Raw genomic sequence first — 22,729 nt, 5'->3', positions numbered from 1 at the left:
GAAGGAAAATTTCTTTGGTTTGTGGATGCCCCTTTGTTGTGCTGTTGAGGCACTGGCCTGGTGTGGATTGGTCCCGATGCCTGACCGACAGGAGAGGGAGGGAGAGTCCTTAGTACATTTTTTTCTGTGGAAATATGACCTATGGTTATTCAGACTCCTCCCAGCTGCCCGCTGTGATGCCTGCCTTCACGGGAGCTCAGAGCCCAATGGTTGGGGTCCACAGCCGGGACTGTGTAAGTGGTCGGCTTCTGGTGGTCACGCTACCCACAGTCTTACTCCTGGACCTTTCATTAGTCACCTTGCTTTCCTAGTGCATGCACTGAACTCCATGCACCCCGTGGGAAAGAGCACCGCGCACAGCGGCAACAGCACACACACCCACAAGGAAGACTAGGGATGAGCTGATCCTTGCAGTTGCCCTAAACAGCCATTTAGTGGTTTCTGAGTCAAGCTTAATAATGTTTACAGTTTCCGAATAGCCATTCTGCCATGTATAGTGTCCTTCTAAAACTCCCCCACATTCAGTTTCCCCATAATCTGCCAGCGCAAACTTCTTTTTAAGGTTTATGTACAAGTTGACTGCTGTAAAGATATATATATATATATATTTTTGGGTCAGTTTTTTTTCTTCATTAACTTGGTGGTAGAAAAAGATATATACTTAGAAATCCTTAAATTAAAGCCATGTTTTATATATAAGTCAGGTAACATTGGTGTATAGATGAGAGTGCAGTTAAACCTGGTAAGAATCTACTTGAGGAGATCAGAGAACGTCCTTTTCTCTGAAGGAGATACTTACTTCCTGGTTTATTGCATTGAAACTTATGTTTGAGGTTACCTCACTGTTTTAAAAGATTTTCATTTTGTGAATTTGTACTGTATATTTGAGTAACTGTCAAGCTTTTGTTTTATTTAAAATTGTTTAACATGTACCATGTACATGTCATTTACTGTATTTCAATGCATCATGCTTGTAACAGGCATTTCATTTATAATAAGAATGAGTTATTCATTTGTAAGCCGTTCAATAATTTATCTACTATTCCTAAATTGGCGTAATGTTAGATATTTTGAATCACCTTGAATTACATGTCAGAATGCCTTAACTGCCCTAACTTGACAAAGCTGAATTCTTCACTGAAGGAGGTGGGGGGTGGCATGGGTAGGCTAGAGGGAGACACGGTTTAAATGAGGAGAAATTGTGCAATGAGAGGAGAAGACATGGGAGCATGAGTGGCAAGTGGCGGGATATTTATTTTGCACAAATTGTTTGCAGTCGCCAAGTACAAGAAAGGTGCATCCAGAAGGGTATTGTTGGGAGGAACAGACTTGTACTTGGGCTGCCAACCTCAGTTCTTTAGCTTGAGGTTTTGAATTCTGGTCAGAGGTATAGAACCTTATGATCTGGATCTATTTTTGCATTAATTTTCCAATGCCTACACTTAGTTCCTGGGAAGAACAGTGCTGGTCAAGTTGGTTTCTCTCTGCTCTCTTTAAACTCATCAAACACAGTCCTTAGAGAGCCAGCTTGGTGATTTCACACAACTCATTTAACCAGCTAGCTTCCTTTTCTGAGGAAGCGTTTGTTGGAAACTGACAGTGTGTTCCAGTGATGTTAAAAACTGTGGGATAAGAATTGAGTATCACAGAATTGACTTTGGACCTGGCCTTTAGGTTAGTGACATCAAATTTTTTTTCTTCTCCAGCCTGTCCGTTTTGTGTTAAGCACTTAGTTTTGTCACTGCCAGGGGCTCAGTTGGTGTGCTGCTTCTGAGCACATTCATCCCCTGTCAGAGGTCAGAGGCTGTACCGGACCCCACTAGATTCCAGGTCTCAGGACCCCAGCCTCGGGGGCTGGGTCTGTGCTATAATACTTGGTGGGTCCGATTCTGATCCTGAGGTGTGTGTTGTTGTATTTTAAATCGAGCAGTGTGATCACACACACACATTTGCCTCATGTAATCGACTTTTATAACAAAAGAGAAAATTTGGATTTCTAATTTACATATGGCAAATTATTTATCCCTCTCTGGATGCACCAAAGACCAGTAAAGTTTATAGCTTTTCCATCTATATTTATAAAGCAATACTGTATTATAAAAATCAATATTTTTATCACATGCTTGAAATTTTTATTTTGTTCTGTTTTAAAATGTGCACTCTAAACATATCAGAACCTTATTTCTTCCTATGAACTTAAGCTGCCTGCGCACAAAACAGTTTTTTTACTGACTGGAGATGCAGTAGAGTCCATAGGCTCTTGCAAATGGAAATAAGAAATGAAGGGAAAATTTGAACTTCTTTGTCTTGAATTACTCTGCTGACTCAGTGTGATCGATGGGTACTGAGTCACAGGCGAATCCATTCCAGGTGTGCATGTCTGGAGGTTGGGCTGTGTCTCGAGTAGATGCTAGATTGCAAGCTTTGCCTGCTGGGAGAGTTTCCTGCTGGCCACGGCTGTTCTGGGGAGACAAGAGCCCAGAGGCGGAAGTGGCTTCAGGACCCCCAGCTCACCACACCAGGGCAGGGATTGTGGGAGGTCCTTGGGTCAGTGTTGAGCCTGGAGGTTAAAATAAGCCCTGCGAGAAATGTAAACGTCTGTGGTCGTGTGAGGTTCGTGGCAGTTACCGTAGACAAGACTATCTCTGGGAGAAGCTACACCATCCAGTTTCCCTGGAAACTATACCACATTTTTCATCAAACACATTTTACATTATCAAAAAATCAAAAATTTGCTTTTAAGACAAAAAAAATTATGAACAAAAAGCATTGGGACTCTATTTGTAAAAAGAGAGAAAATACATCCTAATCCTTTGCAGACTTGAACATCTATTAAAAAGTGTCCATGTCAAAATTTTAACTCTTATCAAGTAGTTTGTGTCAAAGATGGCTAAATAATGAAGCAAATTTGAATCTGTATATACTAATGGGCTGCAGTTTTTTTTTTCTGTTGAGACTATCATGATTTGTCTTACCCAGAGGCAATTACCTGAATCGGATGTTTGAAACATAACTTATGCAGGAATAGTTCTGTAAATACATTTAAATAAACTGTAAAGATATTTAATAAATATAGTATTTATACTAATCTGTGTCTTTCTTTTCATTTGAATGGTGGCTAAAAGCAGACTCTTCACCAACCACGACACAGCCCTTGGTCTGCTCATCCTGGTAGCAACCGCCCTTTGGTACCTAGTGGAGTTTTTCAAGTTGAACATTTACGAAGAACATTGGTTTTTCATTCAACCACTTACTCACATTTTATCTCCAACATTAATAGTAATACACTCTGATGGGTGTAACTCTGGTTTTTCATTCAACCACTTACTCACATTTTATCGCCAACATTAATAGTAATACACTCTGATGGGTGTAACTCCTGTTTCTGGTAACCCTCCTGTCCTAGCCCTGCTTACCTGGAGTGCTCTCTTTGGGAAATGGGGCTCGTTTTGTGTGTGCTGGTTTAGTAGATGACCTTCCCCAGGTGCCAGCTGGCTCACAGCTAGCCTCCAGGGTTTCCAAGGCTGTCGGTCTGAGCAGCTGGTGGGTTCGACCTGCCTGCCGTTTGGTCAGCAGCCTGGCACCGACCATGCCACGAGGGCTTCACTTTAGCTGCTGCAAAGATCCATCAGCATGGGGCTTAGTCAGACGGCCTCCCTCCTTCCAGGTGGCGTAGTGAGCGCAGAAAACCTGGGGGCTGTTAAACTTCGCACTGTGTACCCAAAATCGAAAGTGTATGCCCTTGACTCTTCCAGACCCGCGCAGCGGCCAGACTCCTCGGCCTCCTCCGATGACCAGCCCCACCACTTCTGCAGCGTCTACAGTTCCTTCTGTGTATGAAAGTCCTTCCTGCTTTATCCGTCAATGTTAGCATCTCTGTGAATCATCAGTGTAACCAAGGACAGTCAGCTCACTGTGCAGAAGGATCAAGTCAGGATTACGTGGGCACTGCCTTTTTCCACGGGACGCGTGGTGAAAGCCCATTTTCTTTGACCGGGGACCATCCTGGTGTGAACTCGAGTTCTTCCTGGGTTATTGTGGGTAGCTGTGGCTCATTACCAGCTACACGAGCCAGATTCGTCCTGTTCTCCGTCAGGACTGTTTGCAGTTCTGAAAGCAAATGAATCCGCCTGGGCCACCTTTGTTTATGCATTTCTCACCACCACTAAAGCCCCACTGCTTGGGACTCTGGTTTCAGAAACTTAACAATAAGATGATACAGAAGGCTGGTTTGTTAGGTTCTAACTGGCTGTGAACAGGTTTGGAGGCGGGAAAGGCAATTCACACTCTAAGATGTTATGTAACAGCATCTTCCTGCCAGATTTTGAAGGTAAGAGGCAGAGAATAGGCATCTGTCTTCAACCTTATACCACTCTGAACCCAGGCTTTTCTTGCAGGTAGAGATTGCTGTCCTGTTAGGCAATATGGGTGAACGATTTTGGCATCATTTCCATTGAATTCTGTATCACCAGGGGAAAAAATGTATCTGAAAATCAATTTTAAAACTGAACTCCAGGGGGAGCTCTGGTGGCCTAGTGGCAAGAAGCTGCACTGCAATCCCAGAGGATCATGGTTCGAATCCACCAGATGCTCTGCTGGAGAAGGAGGCGCAATATCCTCCTGTACCAGTCAAATCTGATTTGATGGTACACGCACACAAAATAATAAAAAACCAAAACAAAACAAAAACAAACTTTAAAAAAAACCTGAACTACAGGGGAGCTCTGGTGGCCTAGAGGCAAGAAGCTGCACTGCAATCCCAATGGTGCATGGTTCGAATCCACCAGAGCTCTGCTGGAGGAGGAAAAAAAAAACAAAAACAACAGAAAAACCGAACTACAATTTTACAATATATAGGAAGGCTCCAAAGAGAAGGTGGTGGCTATATATTTTTATTTAACAAAAGATAAGTAACAGGCAAGAAACACCTATGGCATGCTATAACACAGAAGAGGAACAGAGCTGCTGGTTTCTCACAGCACCTCAGCTCACATTTCCAACCCAACAGAACCCGTCAGCTAAGGGACGGAACGCTGCGTGCAGCTGTCTTGGTGCTCTCCAAGTGTCTGCCTGCTGGTGAGGAGGCAGACACCCAACTGGCAGAGATGGGGGTTGCTCGCCTGTGAGCCCACCCTGAACTGAAGACACCCAGTGGGCTCGGGAGCCCCAAACAGCATGTGGATTGAAGGGAAATTACACCTACTTGACAAGTACTGTCTGAGACGATGCCATTTACAGGAGCAGAGACCTCTCCAAGCCCACACGCGCTGAGTGGGACCACTGGAGAGCCGGGCAGTGCCACAGCCATGACTGCAGGCTAGAATGGGGAGAAGCTGCCGTTGTTCTGGTCCTCAACTGTCCTTTGCCAGACTATTCAAAGGGTAGTTGGCAGGTTCTTGCAGATCAGAAGAAAGCGCTCCAAAGAACTAAGAAAACTGGGGAGAAAAAATACAAGTCCACTGCTTATCCCAGTGCCACCTTAACAATCTGAGATGTCAAAGCACGTGGCACATGGTGCCGCCCTGCCGGTCACAGTAGAACTGTGCCCCACGGGGTTAATGACCACTTTGTCACAGGACCATCACCAGGCCTTTCTCCCAGAGAGCTTCTGGGTGGCCCTGAACCTGTCCTCCAGTTAGCCGCTCAAAGTTAACTACACCACCCAGGGATTCCAAGTCAGTGCTCCATATGTGACCCGGATGACAGGGTGGGCTCTGGCTGTGTGCAGACTCCGAACACCCAGCCCTCCTTTACTGGCCCAGCACTAGGCCTGGCCTCGTGGACAGTCTTCAGTGCAGAAAACTTAGGAACAGCCATGCATGTGGGAGCAGGCCTCAAAGCCCTTAGGAATTGGGTAAGAACATAAACTACTATATAACTTTTACAGTCTACATTCGTTTTTCAAATTTCAGTGGCCTAAAGAGCTGTGTATAATTTCTTAATTAAATTTAAGTGAAAAGCCACTGGTGGTCATTGTGAAACACGGTAACATTCTAACAATTTCATTTTAAAGACTTCTTTCACCAAAATGGAATTTGGAATTTACTGACAGCACTGGAGAGATTTTTTATTTTATTTTATTGAATTTAATGGGAGTTTACTGAGACTTAGGGTTTCCAGTCATTCACTGTTGCACTTTTCTCCCTGCCTGCCCCCTCCCTCCCAATTCACTTTTCTCCTTGATGAGTAAAAGGAAAACTCTTTCACTGCTATGCATTCCCTCCCCCCAAGTCCACTGCACTGTGCAGCCTTCATTCTGGACTCCTGTCATGTGGAGAGATTTTTAAATCTTACCTTAAAAACCACTCCCATCAGGTCAATTCCCACTTAGAGTGGAAACTTACAGAACCACCGTCATGTTTGCGAGGCTGCGGGTCACAGGACTGGGCCCATCTTTCTCCTCCTGGGTTGGAATCCCTGTGCCCCACACCAGCTGTGCTCTAGGAACCCGACCGAGGAGGATCAAAGCTCGGCCTGCCCTCAGTGAGTGCCCAGTCTAACTAGACTGAAAAGGACAAAGTACGTGGAGTCGCATGACGTGTCAAGAGGCCACCAGTCCTTTGAGGCGGCCTTCAAGGTAGAAGTGAAGGGGTGCTGACTGCGCACTTCTGGAAGGGACCCTGGTGTCCCTAAAAAGCCCTACATGCACAATGGCTTTCTGAACCAACTTTCAGGAGTTTACCTTGGAAAGCACTTACAAAATTATAAAAATACATGTTGTGCAGCCCTATTTATACTTGAAGAATACTGGACAAAAATCCAATGCCTTAAATACAGAAAAGTGGGTTATTAACTATGGCACATTTGCACATGGAAAACTATGTAACTTAAAAAAGAAAACTTGATACGGATGGATTTCCAGTATGTTTTCTAAGAGCACTGCTGAGTGGACTGTGACTCACGCTGAGCGAGCCTCCGCCGGTTCTGAAGCTGAGATTGCCCACTTCCGGAGACCACCTCTAGAGCTGCCAACGGGTCCCGGCTGCTTCCCTCCTCAGCGGCCTGACAGGCTGCTTACTCCACACGAGGAAGTCAGCGACGGACCCCGACTCACAGCAAGCGCCCCTGAGCGATGGACGCCGTACGGAGCCCACCCATGCTCCATTCTCAGGCTCACTGTGGCAGTCACCGTGCCTACCCACCGCCTTGAGTGTCTGCCTTTGTCTGACCCTCTGTCTTTCTAAGTGTGGTGTCTTTCTCCAAAGACTGGCACCTCCTATGCCTAAAATGTGTGAGACAGAGTCTCACCATCTTTTCCTGGAAGGAGCACCCTGGTTGCCCCTCTGAAGATTTCTGTGTACTGTTGGCAGTGCGTGGCCTATTCAGTACACTGCCAGCACCACAATTCAAAGCTATCACTTCAGTCATACTGTCCAACTTTCAGAGGCATGGGAAGTAACTTAAAATAGCATGTTTTGGATCAGGTGTACCTTAGTCTTTAGCACGCTTGCCCATTAGCAGTTTAAGAGGCTTTGACAACAGATTTGCCCAACCGAGCAAAGGTCAACTGACTTGACTGCCACCACCATGGGTGTCGCCTGCTGCTCAGTTGTGAGGACTTTTGCTTCACTGATGTGGAGATGAAGTTTCTGATCTTCCTCAGTAAGCCTTCACTACCTACAGGCAGAAGCTGTGCTGCATCGACTGCAGCTGCTGAGGAGTCTGCGTCTCATTCTGATGCCACACTCCTCCTCGTGGCGTCTCACTTCTTACAGTATCTGTTCAGCACACATGCTCAGTGTGGTGACATAATACCACCTTATGATAGACCCTTGTTCGGTTTGAATGACTGCTTCCTGGTTTATGCACAGGGCTGGGATGAGCACAACTGAGTATTCTCAGTGTTCTCCAAGGTTGATTATGAGCCACAGCGGTGAATGCCTCTGCATAGTTAAGAGACAAACACCTTCCTAGTATTCTTTGCTCCCAGTGAAGATCCATCTGACATGGGTGCTACGCTTCATTCCCTCACTTCTGAATCCGCTTGAGTATCTGACATTTCCTGTTGATACAGTGCTCCCGCTGTTTGTGAATAATCTTCAGCAAGGTTTTTATCTGTATGTGGTATTAATGACATTGTTCAAGAATTTTAAAATTCTGATGGATCCTCTTTTAGGAATGAGCATAAATACGAATGTCTTCCAGTCTCATCAGTTACTCATAAACAGGTTCAACTTGAAGCTGAAGTTCCCGGGAACCAGAACATGACTCTAAGTTTAACCCACTCTGGGAATGTCCAAACCCTTGAATATTGGCTTTTCTAGCCAGTGTGTCAGCCCTCGCTGGGGACATGGTTCCAGCGACCTTAACTGCAGACACATCATCTTACAAATCATCAACAGACAGCTGTGGGAGCAATATACCAGAAGGCTTTCCACACTGTGAGAGATGGTGGTGGAGAGACAGTGAAGACACGGAGAGACGGTGGTAGAGAGAGTGTGAAGACACTGAGACAGAGGGGGAGAGTGTGAAGACACTGAGAGGGGGAGAGAGTGTGAAGACACTGAGGGACAGAGGAGGAGAGTGTGAAGACACTGAGACAGAGGGGGAGAGTGTGAAGACACTGAGAGGGGGAGAGAGTGTGAAGACACTGAGAGACGGTGGGGGAGAGTGTGAAGACACTGAGGGACAGAGGGGGAGCGTGAGGGAAGCTGAATATCAAATTTAATAATAGTAGACCAAATGCTGTATCGGGAAATGAGGGAAGCTTAATACAAGCTGAAGGTCACCTTGTGGCATTGGGCGTTCCCTAGGAGTCAACATTGTTCTTAGTCTGTGTCAACTGAATCCCTCCCTCTTGAGATTAGCATAAAGAGGAACTTGGCCTTATCTGTAAAAGACTTCACCATTATCCTTTGTTTTGTACTTCCTTGTGATTTTACTTTGTTTACCTTCCTTATGATTCTAAATAAATACTCAGAGAAGCATGGCTTGGGGCCTTCAGTCATGGGAACCGTTGACCCCGTTTTTCACACTCTCTGTTCCATGTCATTCCTGGTAGTCTGTCTCATTATTAATAATTATAAAATTATTATTAATAATAATTATAAAATAATTATTTCATTCTTTGGGACCCTCGGTCTGCAACAGGGAGTGTGAAGACACCGAGAGACGGTGGGGGAGAGAGTGTGAAGACACTGAGATGGTGGGGAGAGAGTGTGAGAAGACGGGCATTGCTGTGAAGAGGCTGTGGCAGGGTGTTCAATATTCTTTCTCCAGCACCACAATTCAAAGATATCAATTCTTCTTCTGTCATCCTTAGTCATTGTCCAGCTCTCTGATGCATAGCAAGCAACTGCAAAGACCATGGTCCACCTTCATTTCTAGACTGACATCACTGCTGTTCAATACTCTGGAGAGGTCCCCGAGAGGCCATTTTCCCCAATGCAATTTTTCTTTTGATTCCCTGACTGTTGGTGCTAAGAGTACTGATTAGGAAGCCAAACAAGCCGAAATTGTTAATAATCTCAATCTATTTTCCATCTATCATGAAGCTGCCAATTTGTCCAGTGGTGAGAATTTTTGTCTTCCTGATGTTGAGCTTCAATCCATTTTGGAGGCTACAGTCCTTGACCTTCTGCAGCAAGCGCTTCAGGCAGGGTTGTGTCATCTGCATAACGTAGGTTATTGATGAATCTTCCTCCCATTCTGATGCCACATTCTTCCTTATAAAGGCCAGCTTCCCGAATGATCTTTTCTGCATACAGCTTGAAAAGGTATGGAGACAGGACACATCCCTGACTCACTCCTTTCCTGATTTTGAACCATATAGTATTTTCCTGCTCTGTTCTGAGGACTATTCCTGGTCCAAGTAAATTTTTCACATAAGCACAATCAATGGATTCCAGTTCTCTTCAAGCTTACCCACAGTTTGTTGTGATCCACACAGTCAAATGCCTTTGCACAGTCAATGAAACAAAGACATTCCTCTGGTGCTCTCCAGTTTCAGCCATAAAGCGTCCTATTAAAAAGAACATCCCTGCCATTGAGTTGATTCCAGTTCCCAGCCTCCTCCATTGGGCTTCTTTATCAGAGGAGACTGCCCATCTTTAGAGCAACTGGAAGATTCAAACTGTCAACCTTTCTGTTAGCAGCTCTAATGGCTTAGTGGTAAGGAGTTGACAGTGGCAATCCAAATGTATGCAGTTCAAATCCACCAGTTGCTGCAGGGGAGAAACATGGGCAATCTCTTCCTGTGCAATTTGCAGCCTCCGAAAACCCACTGGAGGGCCAGCTATGGGTTGATTCTGATCCATGAGTACACAACAACATTACATACCATCACCAGTGTTCCTTAATCTACTGTCAAGTCCCAAATCTCGACTTGCTATGCCTTGTTAGAAACTGCTGGATAAGCACGTCAACTACTGTATAGTGACATTCAGAAGAGCTCTTGTGGTACGGTGGTTAGAACACTCAGGCACTAGCCAAAAAGTTGGTGGTGCAAACCTTCCACTGCTCTGTGGGCGCCCGTGGGAGCAGTTCTCCTCTGCCCTCTATGCTGAAAGTAACTTTACAGCACTTGGTTTTGGCAGTTTCTACAGTGATAATTCTAGAAATCAGACATTTCTCCCATTCTAAAGGGGCCTAACCCCTCCTCTATCAAAAAGTCATGTTTCATGACCTTGGAAATGTGGCAGAGAGGGGAAAGGCGGGGATGAGGAGCCCTGTCCTCCGAGCCTGAGCCACACAGCGTCTCTCTTACCTTCCTGAGGTGGAGGGGCCCTGGTGTGACCTCCATACTGCTCACACTGCTTTCTGAAAGGTGACTGACATCGCTGTCCACTCTTTTTTTTCGGGAGCTGCTGCTGTGCTCCAGTGCAGAGGTGCCAGGGGGAGACTCTGGGGGACGCAGCCTTTTGGGGGCTGCTTTTCTTGATGTGCACTCTGGGGCCTCGCTGGTCATGCTCTTAGCCACCTCTGAATTTGACAGGATGGAGTCTGACCTGAGGGATTAGCAGGAATGAAGGAATGAACTGGATGCTTCACAATACCTACTTGAATCTAGCAAGTGGGTCAGATGACAGCGGTGCCTGTTTCGGGTGAAGATACTGAACACGATGGGCCAGAAAAAGCGGAAATTCATGTCTATGATGATTGTTTAAAATGTTTCCCAAACAGAGTGACATTTTTCAGTAAAACAACCTAATGCTATGATAATGATTGTGTTCTGGTGACCGCCCTGCTGGAACAGTCAAATTGCTCTCTGGTGGCCTAATGGTACGAAGCAGCACTGCAGTCATAAAGGCATACGGTTCAAATCTACCATTTGCTCCACAGGAGAAAAACAGGCAGTGTCCTCCCAGACAACTGACCGCCTCTGAAAACCTGCTGGAGGATCCGCTTTGAGTAGCCTCCGATTGAATGGCACGCAAAACACCCCCGTGAGAAAACCCTGTGAAGTCGGTACAAAGTCAAGGTTTTCAAGCATAACCGGTGCTAATGGACGTGTTTCACAACACAGTAGTTTGCAGAGCGGAAACCAAGATACAAAAACTGCATTTGCTGTTACCACACTGTTCACAGGAGGGAAAAGGAGAAACCATGCAAAAGCAGATGAATGGATAAACTGACCTGGCCATTCAGCCACCGTCAAAATGAGAGTATTTTATTTAGCCTATAAAATAAAAGTACATATGCTGTATTCTCCCAGCTTTGTTTTAAAATAGAAATAAAAATCTGGGGGGGAAACAAAAAACCAAAAAAAAAAAAAGAAATTAAAAAAAAATCTGGGGGAAAGAAATTCTGTGAACTAAAACGCTCACAGTGCCTACCCCAGTCGCGTGGGGCAGGGCAGGGCGTCCCCCGGCACCTGCGGAGCCATCCTCTCTACAGGTCACACTGCCCAGGCTTTCTCCTGACAAGTAGATGGTGAGGTCAGACCACCCGTCCTCAGCAGCCAAATGCCTTAACCACGGCACCACCCGACCTTCTGCAATTATGGAGTGTTACTTCCTTCTTTTGCCCTTTTCTGTATTTTTCACATATCCCACCATAACTATGTATTACTTTTTTTGGTATTTTTTAAATAAAATTTTTATCTTATACTGGCTTATTTGTGTTTGCTGGAGCTTCCCAACTAAAAAAAGGCTGGAAGCAGGAGCGGCATCCACTTCCAAAATGGCTTGCCTCCAGAAACTCTATGTACGAAGAGTGTTCAGGCCTTTAATTCATAGGGTCGCTATGAGTCGTTTACGACTCGACGGCACCAAACAACAACAACTGGTTTATTTACAAAGTTCGTATACACTGTTTTTCACTGTGTACTTCTTTTGCAATGAAGCTATTCCCTCTCTAAAAAGCTAAATATAGAAAACAAAAGAAAGAAAAACTGCCTCCCTCTATGTCTGAGCAAGGCGGTGACACAGACTCTCCTGTGCTTTGTCCTTCCCACTAGGTCACTTTAAACCAAAAGGTGTGTTTGAAGATTTGCCTTGTGGTCAGGAAAGGTGAGCTTGGTGACCCTGTCTTGCTGGGTCTGGCTTGCTACAGCTTTGGCTGATTCAGTCAACTTCTTCATCTTCTAATGTTCTTTTCCTAATAGTTTCCTGACAATTACGTACTGAATTACTGAGTTCACAATGACTGATTTCAGCGTCCAACACGGCAGCAGTTTTCCCCGCACATTCCGGAAGCTCGGGCATGGCCTCACCTTTTCGGTCTTTGTGACAGGCACAGAGATCGTGGCGAAGAAGGCTGACTTGGCACGTCGACCAAGGTAGCCAAAATAAAGTTGGCTTCCAAGAGCATGTCATCAATGCTTAAAGCCACAGGCCTAGAAACGCAAGAGCAGAGCAAAATGACATTCACTTCCTGAAGGACAGGAAAACATTAAAGTTGACAGTCATTGTCGGGAAAGAAAAAGTCCTGCCATGTTTTTATAAATTGAGGAAGTCCTAAGAATTGGAAAGAATCTTAGAAATCATCACATCCAATTTCATAAAACACTTTTAACCTAATCTCACTGAACTTCTAAGTAAAAATATCATTTCATAGAGATTTAAACTTGTCATTTTCTAATTAGCTAATTTTGTTCAGCATAATGTCAAAGTATAAATGTTTCACTCTACAGACAAGTTTTTCTCAACCAGCTTAACAAATACTAAGTTATAACATTCTTTTTTAAGTTTGTAGTTCACAAAGACTTAAGCTCAGAGGTGTTATTTTCAAAATTATCCAGAGTAGTACTGTAAATATGTTACCAAACTAAACAACTCAGAAAAGTTTCCAAGGACCTACTTTCCAGGAAAATCAAAATAAATTGATATAGGAACATGTATAGCTTCTGAAAAGGTCAGTATTCCCTAAGAGAAGAAAACAGGAAAAATAACTTGGAATCTTTATACCGTACAACTGGAAATCTGAATTTCAATGTGACACAAATATTTGTGTTTACCTTCAGTTCTTTGAAGCAAAATGTTACCTCACTGTCAACTCCAATTTGGAAGAAGTCAAATTCATGTGAATCAACAAACATCTCACTGTGCACAGAATTAGTCCCATCTGTCCATCAGAGAGAAAGAGAAGCAAAATTAGTTCTGTCAAAATGTGTAATACTCTGTTGTTGTTTGCCGTTGTATCCCATAGGTGACCCTCATCCTTCTGCCATGGAGCAACTGGTGGATTTGAACTGTGTGCCTTTGGGACTGCAGCACAGCTTCCACCATCAGTGCTAAGTTCAAAGTAGCTACCAGTCCTCTGCCATTCCTTCACTGAGTGAGCCCCTGGAGGCTCGAGGACCGCTCTGTCCCGGCGATACAGCAGTGACTGTCTCAGTTCCCGGGTTCAGGCCTGAAGATGACAGCCTCCACCTCCTGTTTTGGGGAACCTATGTGTATGACGTTCACGTTAAATGGGAGGCGATGTATGTGTGGACACTGGGTGGGAGCCCAGCTGAGCCCCTCGCCAGCAGCCGTACCCCTGCCTCATGCTGTAAGTCTTCAGGGAGCCCTGCCCCAGACACACGTAAGGTGAGACCCTGAGTACTGACACGCCCACAGTGCCAGGAGACGGAGTCAGTGCTTGAGCTACCATGCCCTGGAGTTCTGTTACAAAGCAACCACCAGAGCACCATACAAGTGATTTTGTTCTATAGAAAAAGGATGAATTTAGTTTATATAATAACATGGTATTTAATTATATCCTATCTCATTTCCAAAAGGATTAAAAACATGATATAAACATTGTTGTTGTTGTTATGTGCCGTCGAGTCGCCTGCAACTCATAGCGACCCTATGTACAACAGCCCTAAACTCCGCTCTGTCCTGTGCCAATCGCACTGTCTCTGACACTCCCATCCCAATTATCCCAGTCACTGAATCAATCCACCTCATAGAGGGCCTTCCTCTCCTGCGCCGTCCCTCCACCCTCCTAAGCATGATGTCTCTCTCTAAGGACCGGTCTCTCCTCACAACATGTCCAAAGTATGTTAGACGGAGCCTCAGAATCCTTGCCTCCAAGGAGCCACCCGGTTTAACCCTTTCCAGGACAAACCTGTTTGTTTTCCTAGCAGTCCATGGTATTCTCAATACTCTTCTCCAGCACCACAGCTCAAAGGCATCAATTCTCCTTCGATCCTCCTTGGTCATTGTCCAACTCTCTGATGCATAACAGGTGATTGCGAAGACCATGGCCTGTATCAAACACACCTTAGTCTCCAGAGAGATACCACTGCTCTTCAGCCCTTTGGAGAGGTCCCTAACAGCAGACTTTCCCATGGCAATGCGCCTTTTAATTTCCTGGCTGCTGGTGCCAAGACTGTTGACTATGGAGCCAAGCAAACTAAAGCTGTGTACAATCTCAATCTCTTCACCATCCATCCTGATGCTGCCAACTGGTCCAGTGGTGAGAATCTTTGTCTTCTTGACATTGAGCCTCAATCCATATTGTAGGCTGCAGTCCTTGACCCTCTGCAGCAGGCACTTCAGGTCCTCTTCAGTTTCAGCAAGCAGGGTTGTGTCATCCGCATAATGCAGATTGTTGATAAATCGTCCACCAATCTTGACCCCACATTTCTCCTCATAGAGCCCAGCCTCCCGGATAATCTGTTCTGCATGTAGGTTGAAAAGGTATGGAGATAGGATGCATCCCTGGCGTACGCCCTTCCCAATTTTGAACCATGCAGTGTTCCCTTGCTCTGTTCTGATGATTGCCTCCTGGTCCAAGTACATTATTTCCTTAGAATATATTTTTCCAAAGTGGATCTATCAATGAATTATATAAACAATTCCACAGCTTTTTTATACGTATTTTTGTTCTTTAGTAGTATTGTCTGATGACAATCTTATGTGTCCAAGGATAGAACACTAATTAAATTTTAAACTTTATAATAGATTTTTTTAAATTCTTATTTATATTTTAGGGAGATCTGGTAGCCTTGTAGCAAGAAGCTGCACTACAAACTTGAAGGTTCACAGTCTGAGGCCACTAACTGCTCTGCAGGAGAAGAATGAGCTATCTCCTCCTGTGTGATTAACTGACTGAAAACCCACCCGAGAATTAGCTGTGGGTCATTTCTCACTCGAGGGTATACAACAACAATGACATATTTCTATTTTATTTATTGTGATTTGAGTCAAAGTTTACAAACACATTGGTTTGAAATTTACATAACATGGAATATGCTACATTTTAAAGTTCAACCATGAACACTAATATCAGTAGTCTTCATTATCTCAAAAAGCAAACCCAGACTTATCAGGAGTGGGTCCTACTTTGCACAGCCCTAAGCCCTGGGCATACTGACTGTGTTCTGTCTGGCTCTGCCTGCTGGGGGTGTTTCCTGCTAATGGAATCACACAGAGGGTGGCTATCTGACATCTTGGACTTAGCAGGCTTTAAAGCTGCAGGCAAGTTGTAGCATGTCAGCACTCACTCCTTCTTACTGATGAAGAATTAGGTATTGTATAGGTAGACCACAATCTGCTTGACCATTCATTCATTAGTTGGTGGGCATTCTGGTTCTTTCTACTTTGTTTCTCAGCAGCACAAACCATACGATTTTGTCTGTGAATATATGTCTTCACTGTCTCGAAGTTATTTCTAGGAGTAGAATTGCTAGGTCATATGAGGTCTTAGTTCTCTAGCACTGCTGTAACAGAAATACCACAAGTGGATAGATGGCTTTAAAAAGCAGATGTTTCTAGTTCTCCTCTCACTGCTTAGGAACTCAGACGGCATGCTGGTTCATGCTGGGCTGCTACCTGAAATGTGGCCGCGTGAACCTGCCAGCCACTTGGCAGAGGAGAGATGAGGTGGTCTGCTTCCTTTGAGGTTTATAGTGTCAGAAATCTGATGAGGGTTGCCCTGAGTCAGAATTCCTTTGCATGCAGTGGAATGGGCTGGAGGGCGAGGTTCTCCAGGGTTGTGACCTCATTAGGGATGTTGCATCCCCACCTAATCCTTTTACAGCTGATTGGCAAATTCCATCATCACCATCTCAGCGCTCTGGTGCTGCTGTAACACAGATGCCGCAGTAGAGGCCTTTCACAGAGATGTATCCTCTTCCTGTTCAGGAGGCTTGAAGTTCAAATTCAGGGTGCCCGGTCTCAGGAAGGCACTAGTGGAGTGGGGGATGTGCCCTTATTCCTATCAGCTCCTGGAGGCCCCACGTGCCTGGGGCGTCCCCAGGAGCCTCCTCTAGTGCAAAGGAGCTGCCCAGCCCGGGGAGGCGGGGAGTGGGGCGGCAGCGGCTGGGGGCCTGGCTCCACTCCTGACCGTGTTTCAGTGAGGGTTCCGAGCCCCTCCCATCTTGGCTGGGGTTCCTCCCTTTTTAACTCTTGTGAGGTAGAAGGTCTTACTGTCCACACCCCGGGGGTACTTCCCCTTACTGTGGGGGAATTAAGGAGTGTTGGTTCTACCCTTATCCGTAACTGGATAACATTACATCCACGTATGCTGTTGTTAACTCACAGCAACCCTAAGAACAGAGCTGCCTCCGTCCTATCCTGCACTGTCCTGACCATCCCTGACCGCCCACTGCTGAAGTCACTGTCAATCCATCTCACCAAGCACCAAACAAAGGTCCTCCTCTCTGGACAGTCTTCAGAAGACCATCACCTTTATTCATTGTCCAACTGTCACTTGTGTAGGAAGGGATTAAAAATACTATAACTGGGGGAGCTCTGGTGGCCTGGCGGCAAGAAGCTGTACTGCAATCCCAAAGGTACACGGTTCAAATCCACCAGATGCTCTGCCGGAGAAGGAGGGACAATTTCCTCCTGTACCAGTCAGATCTGATTTTACGGTACATGCACAAAAAATAAAAATAAATAAAAAAATACTATAACTGGGATCTGGCACATCTTAGTATTTAAATTTGCATTACTGTTTGGTTAAAGAGCACCTTTTTTCCCTTGAATATACACGACCCATGTAAAGTTTTATTTTTAAAACAGTTTTTATTCATTCACTGTTGCATGGTCTCCCTCTTTCACTGACCCTCCACCTCTCCAAGCACGGCAGCCCTTTCCTACCAACACGTGCAGAGCACCCAAGACAAAGCTCCGTCCTCCACGCCTCCAAGGAGCACTCTGGCCACCTTTCACGACACTCTGGTGCTCCGGCAGCCCCTGGGAGGTCGAGAACTCTCCTTCAGCATTACAGCTCACATGCAGTGCTGCTTCTGCCGTCATCCTTATTCAATGGACTTAGAAGGACACCATTCAATCCGTGACATTGTACCCTTCGTTCCTCCCTAAAAATTCATGTCTTTAGGAGAGCTCTGGTGGCCTAGTGGCAAGGAGCTGCAACTACAATCCCAGAGGCGCACGGTTCTAATCCACCAGGTGCTCTCCCGGGGAAGGAGGGACAATCTCCTCCTGTACCAGGAGGATCTGATTTGACGGTACACTCACACAAATAAAATAAAATTTAAAAAATTTTTTTTAAAAAGCTGAAAAAAAATTCATGTCTTTGTCCTATGCAAACCATGTTCACCCTCTCGTATCATTCCAAAAGTCCAATTCTCTCCTGCGGCAAAATTCCTCAGGGTGCAAGTTATCAGCTGCAAAGCGCGGTGGTGACAGGCAGGGAGCAGACATTTGACGGGCACCATGCAGAGCACTGCTGGCCACAGCTGCACGGCCAACACATCACGTGCTGCTGGATCCTCTGGCTGCTCCACCGGAGAGGTGGGCAGTGTCCTCCCACGTGATGCCTCTGAAAACCCCAGGGGGGTCCAGCTGGGAGCGGGTTCTGGCTCAGCAACGCCTGCAGACCAGCCCGTTCAGGGGACCGTCGAGGCTCCAGCCGCTGGCCAGGCTCTCTGTGCTCAGGGTGAAGGCCCCCGCTGGTCTGAGCTCTGCTTCCCAGGCCCACTCAGAGGGCGGTTCTGTGTCTGGATCCTTCCTTCCTTCTGCTTCCTTGGGCATGGCCGCCCTGCTACCTCAGCTTTGGGCAGTGGCTCCATCCAGTACCACACTCTGGAACCGTGGCAAAGAATCGTCTCTTTAAAACTGTGCTCCCATCCTGAGAAGCCAAGAAGCCACGGTCCCACACTTTGAGACCCCAGAGGTTACAGCCTTGTCCTTTCAGATGGGACAGTGTTCCAGGCTCTGTGGTCTCTTGAAGAGGCTGGCTAGTCCAGAGTGCACCAGCCTGCACCATGCTCCCGGCGCTATGGCGAACCGCCCAGGGCATCCCTCAGCTCGGGTCTCCTGGTTCTGAGTCTCCAGGTACTTCTCCACCATCGTCTGTCCACAGTGCCTCCTCCGATGTCAGTGTTCACCTTCACCCTTCCCCTCCTAAGCCTCTGTCTGGGCGGCCTCGATGGCTGGGTGCCACCAACAGCCTCTTCAGTCTAGTCTTTCTCTGTAAGCACTTACGGCCACCTGCTACTCACTCTCCAGTTCCAAAGCCAGCGCCACATTTCAGGTACCTGTCAGGGCAGCAGCCCACTCCCAGAACCCAGTCCTGTCCTGTTCGATTGCTCAGACTCCAGAGACATCCAGATGGGTGGCTTTAACAAACAGAAACTTACTCTTTTGCCTGGGAAGCGCCCAGGCTCTGACGGCTAGGGAGGAAAGTGCCAGAGTCCCTCAGCACCTGTGGGCCAACATCTCTCAGGAACTCCATGTGTCCTGGCTTCCCCTGGCGTCCAGGTGCACGCTGGGCGCGGGTTCAAAGGATGCACACCCCTCCAGGCAGCTCTTCCGTGTGGCTCTGAGCCTTCTCCCACCTTTCTAGGCTGGCCTTCCTCCATCAACTCTTGAGATATGAGGTGTTACCGACCTCAGTGGGACGGAACAAAGGCCTCCTGCATCCCACCCACAGTTCTCTTTGTTGTGCCACAAGGCAAGGAGAGGGGAGACTGGCGGCATGCTGGTAAGAAGCTGTGCTGCAATGCCAGAAGCATGCAGTTCGAATCCACCAACTGGTCTGTGCTAGAAGGATGAGCATTCTCCACCCCCGTGATTGACGGCCTCTGGAAACCCACTGGAGGGTCAGCCATGGGTTGGTTCTGATTTGACGGCACACAACAACAGGCCACAAGAGCTGGCTTATGAGGTCACCAGAGATTGTTGCATAGCTTCGACACATATCCCCACATGTATGCACTTTAGGGGCACACAGTCAATCCATGACAACGCCATCCAAACCCCTGAGAACTACGGCCCACCCAAGTGCATATATATTTTGGGGGTTCACAGGGTCGCTATGAGTCGTCTACGACTTGATGGCACTTGACAACGCAACAACTGAAATCCACGCATGTGGTGACTCGAGTTTCACGCGTCAAGAAGCCGCCGTGCTGTTTTCGATCCAGGCGGCTTGCTCTTCCATTCTGGGCGGAGTGTACGCTGTTGCTATTGTGCACCACCATCAAGTCAGAACCAGAACACAGCTGACCCTCCGGCTGGTTTTCAGGGCACTTACTGACACGGGAGGAGGCTGCCCAACCTTCTCACGCAGGGCAGCTGGTGGACTGGGACCGCGTGCCTACGTGCATGAGGCAACCATACCTGAGGTACAAACGACTTTTCAACACGGTAATAAAACCTTGTTAACAGAAGGAAATCATATCTACGGATGATCCCTAGTGAAGTAAGTGGTGCTCAGCTGGTAACTGAGAGGTTGGCAGTTCAAGGCCACACAGAAGAAAGGTCTAGTGACTGACTGGGGGCAGAGCCTATGGAGCAGAGTTCCACGGACCACCTGACCCCTGGGCACTGGCACCTGGGGCCGATGGGGGAAATGTTTATTCCATCGCCCGTCAGCTAAGCTCCTCTGGGGTTGGCTGGGTTTAAGAGCTCCATGCCTGCATTCATGCTTACATGTCTCAATGCCAGCCAGTCATCACCCAATTTCCGTAGTGCTTATATATATCAATGCCACCCAGTCATTGTCCGAGTTCCTTAGTGCCACTCAGAAGCAACTGCTACTGCCTGAGCTCAGGGGACTTGGTCAATTGGCGTTTTTATTTTTCTACATCATTAATTTTGTTCTTTACATGTGAGTTATGTAAGTAGAAAGAACAATGATAAATACTAGGAATTTGTTTCCTGCCTTACAGTTCCATTCCAGCACTCCCACTGTGGTGGTGCAGACTGAATGAATCAGTCAAGTGAAAGCCCTGGGTCCCCAGCCAAGCGGACCTGAACTAGAAAGCTGCTCACCAGGGACCGCGTCCCCTGGTTACTAACCGGCCATCTTTGTTCAGTGATGGTGAGATGGAAAAGGAAACACACTCACCGGCCAGACATGCATTTTCCGGACCAAGCACTCCTCAACGCTGACAGAGAATGGACTGGAGGTGACAGACTGCCTGGGCGGGGGAGGCTGGTGGAACCATGAGGCCGAGGCCTATAGCCGTCCTTGAAACTTGAACCTGGATCTGTGGCTCCATTTTCAGCCAAAATAGAGTCTGCTGTATAAAGGAGCCCTAACTCTAGGAAGATGGGTAGTCCTTAAAACAAATCAACCAGTCAAGGTCAAAGGACAAAGTTCAGAAACCAGGAAAGGCACTGTGGGGAGGAAGCAGGGAACCTGAAAGGCAGGGGACAGAGAAGCTGGGTGAGTAGTGATGGGTAGTGGGAACTGACTGCAATCAGTGGTACAGCACAGTGTGTCCGGCCTGTGAACGGAGAACGTATTTGCTGGTAGAACTTGACCTACATCACAATCTTTTAGTTTGTTTAATTGTTTTAATAAAAAGAAAAGAAACAAACGCAGATGAGATGTGAGAAAAGCAGTCACAGGGAGGCAGTGAGGGGCTGAACAGGCAGCCACACCATCTGTATCCACATCCCAACCACCACTTGCTAACAGGGTGTCATGGGCCAGGCCACCTGACTGCTCAGTTCCAGTGTCTTCATGTGTAGGAGGAGGACAATAGTGTGTCTCTCGTGGAGTTAAGAAGTACAAATGCCTTCAAAACGGAGCCACTCAGAACAAGAATTGGCACATCTGAGCACTACAAGTTAAAGAAGGCAACTTAAGCCCTGGCTCTGCTGGTTTCGCGTTAAAAACAATACACTTCCTTCTCCTCTAGGTTTCTGGTTGGTGTGTTGGGTTGTGTTTGTTTTTTTTTTATTCTTCCTTTGCTTCCATCACTGAGGAAAAAGCTCAGAGTTGTCCACAGCAACTCTAGCGAATCTTTCTAATCCCCAGACTCCTGATTTAATTGTGCTCCGTTTTCTCACTCCATCCACATTAACTCCAGGGAGAAGTAAGCTGCAGTCCTATTTTCTTTCTGCCCTGTGTGTCCCCATCTGGAGTAAAATTCCATTTCTAATACAAAGTTCATGTGGTCAAAAATCATACCAGCTGGCGAGCTCTGGTGTCCTAATGGCAAGAAGCTGCACTGCAATCCCAGAGGTGCATGGTTTGAATCCACCAGATGCTCTGCCGGAGAAGGAGGGACAGTCTCCTCCTGTACCAGTCAGATCTGATTTGACGGTACACGCACACAAAATTTTAAAAAAAAGTCATACCAGCTGGACTGCTTGCCTCTTAATTGTTTGTTATTTAATATTAAACACGAAGGGTGGCAGAAGATGAGCCGCAGACTGTAAAATGTTAGTTGAGAACACATTTTCTTCAATATCCACCCTAACTTTACAACCTGGATTTCAGAGTCATTTATTTTATTCACTGATGTGTTACGTTTCTATTATCTCTTAAGTTATACAACAACAACAGAACACCTGAACATTCCGGCTGGCCAGCCTCACACCACACTCACAGTTCAAGTTGCCCGGCCCCACGCCACGCTCAGTCCCAGCTGCCCAGCCCTGCACCAAGCTCATGGTCCTGGCTGCCCATCTCCGTGCCACACTCACGGTCCCAGCTACCCCACAGCACGCCACGTTCAGTCTTGGCTGTACGTGTGCTCAGTCCTGCAGCCACTGTGTCAGCTCCTCATGGGAAAGGCCTCCTTCGCGCTAGCAGTCTCCGCTTTGTAGACAGAAGTACCCACCAGGCCGCTCGCTCGTCCTTGCTAAGCCGTCCCAGCAGCAAGGCCGACAGCGTCCTTACCCATCGCCTCCTCCTTGGAGCTCTTGAGGCAGACACTCGCTGAAGTCACAGCCAGGGTCACTTCCTCTTGACTGGATGTGAAGAGAACAACTGCTTCCGCAAGCACTCTAGAAGAGATTACCAAAGGACTCGCTTTATTAGAAAATAATTTCTACAGACCACAATAACGCCGGCCCACACAACAGACAGGTCTCAGAAGTGGGTCGCTTCCAGCCCGACGGTACCAATGACCCTGACAAGAGCTCACGAGTCC

General features: G+C 46.8%; 1 protein-coding gene across 1 annotated transcript in view; it reads right to left on the bottom strand.

The window, feature by feature from the left end:
- Nucleotides 1-5,317: 5,317 nt before the first annotated feature.
- Nucleotides 5,318-22,729, bottom strand: part of RAD9B (RAD9 homolog B (S. pombe)) — a 31,609-nt gene continuing 14,197 nt past the window's right edge. Inside the window, 7 exon segments of the mRNA XM_006894718.1 lie at nt 5,318-5,354; nt 5,356-5,459; nt 10,706-10,946; nt 12,653-12,775; nt 13,240-13,304; nt 13,397-13,503; nt 22,477-22,583. Coding sequence (XP_006894780.1) covers nt 5,318-5,354; nt 5,356-5,459; nt 10,706-10,946; nt 12,653-12,775; nt 13,240-13,304; nt 13,397-13,503; nt 22,477-22,583 — 784 coding nt within the window.

Source organism: Elephantulus edwardii, unplaced genomic scaffold, assembly GCF_000299155.1.
Source record: "Elephantulus edwardii isolate Elephantulus edwardi_28Jun2011 unplaced genomic scaffold, EleEdw1.0 scaffold00148, whole genome shotgun sequence".
In the NCBI taxonomy this organism is placed as follows: Eukaryota; Metazoa; Chordata; class Mammalia; order Macroscelidea; family Macroscelididae; genus Elephantulus; species Elephantulus edwardii.
This window is presented reverse-complemented; position numbering and strand designations above follow the sequence as displayed.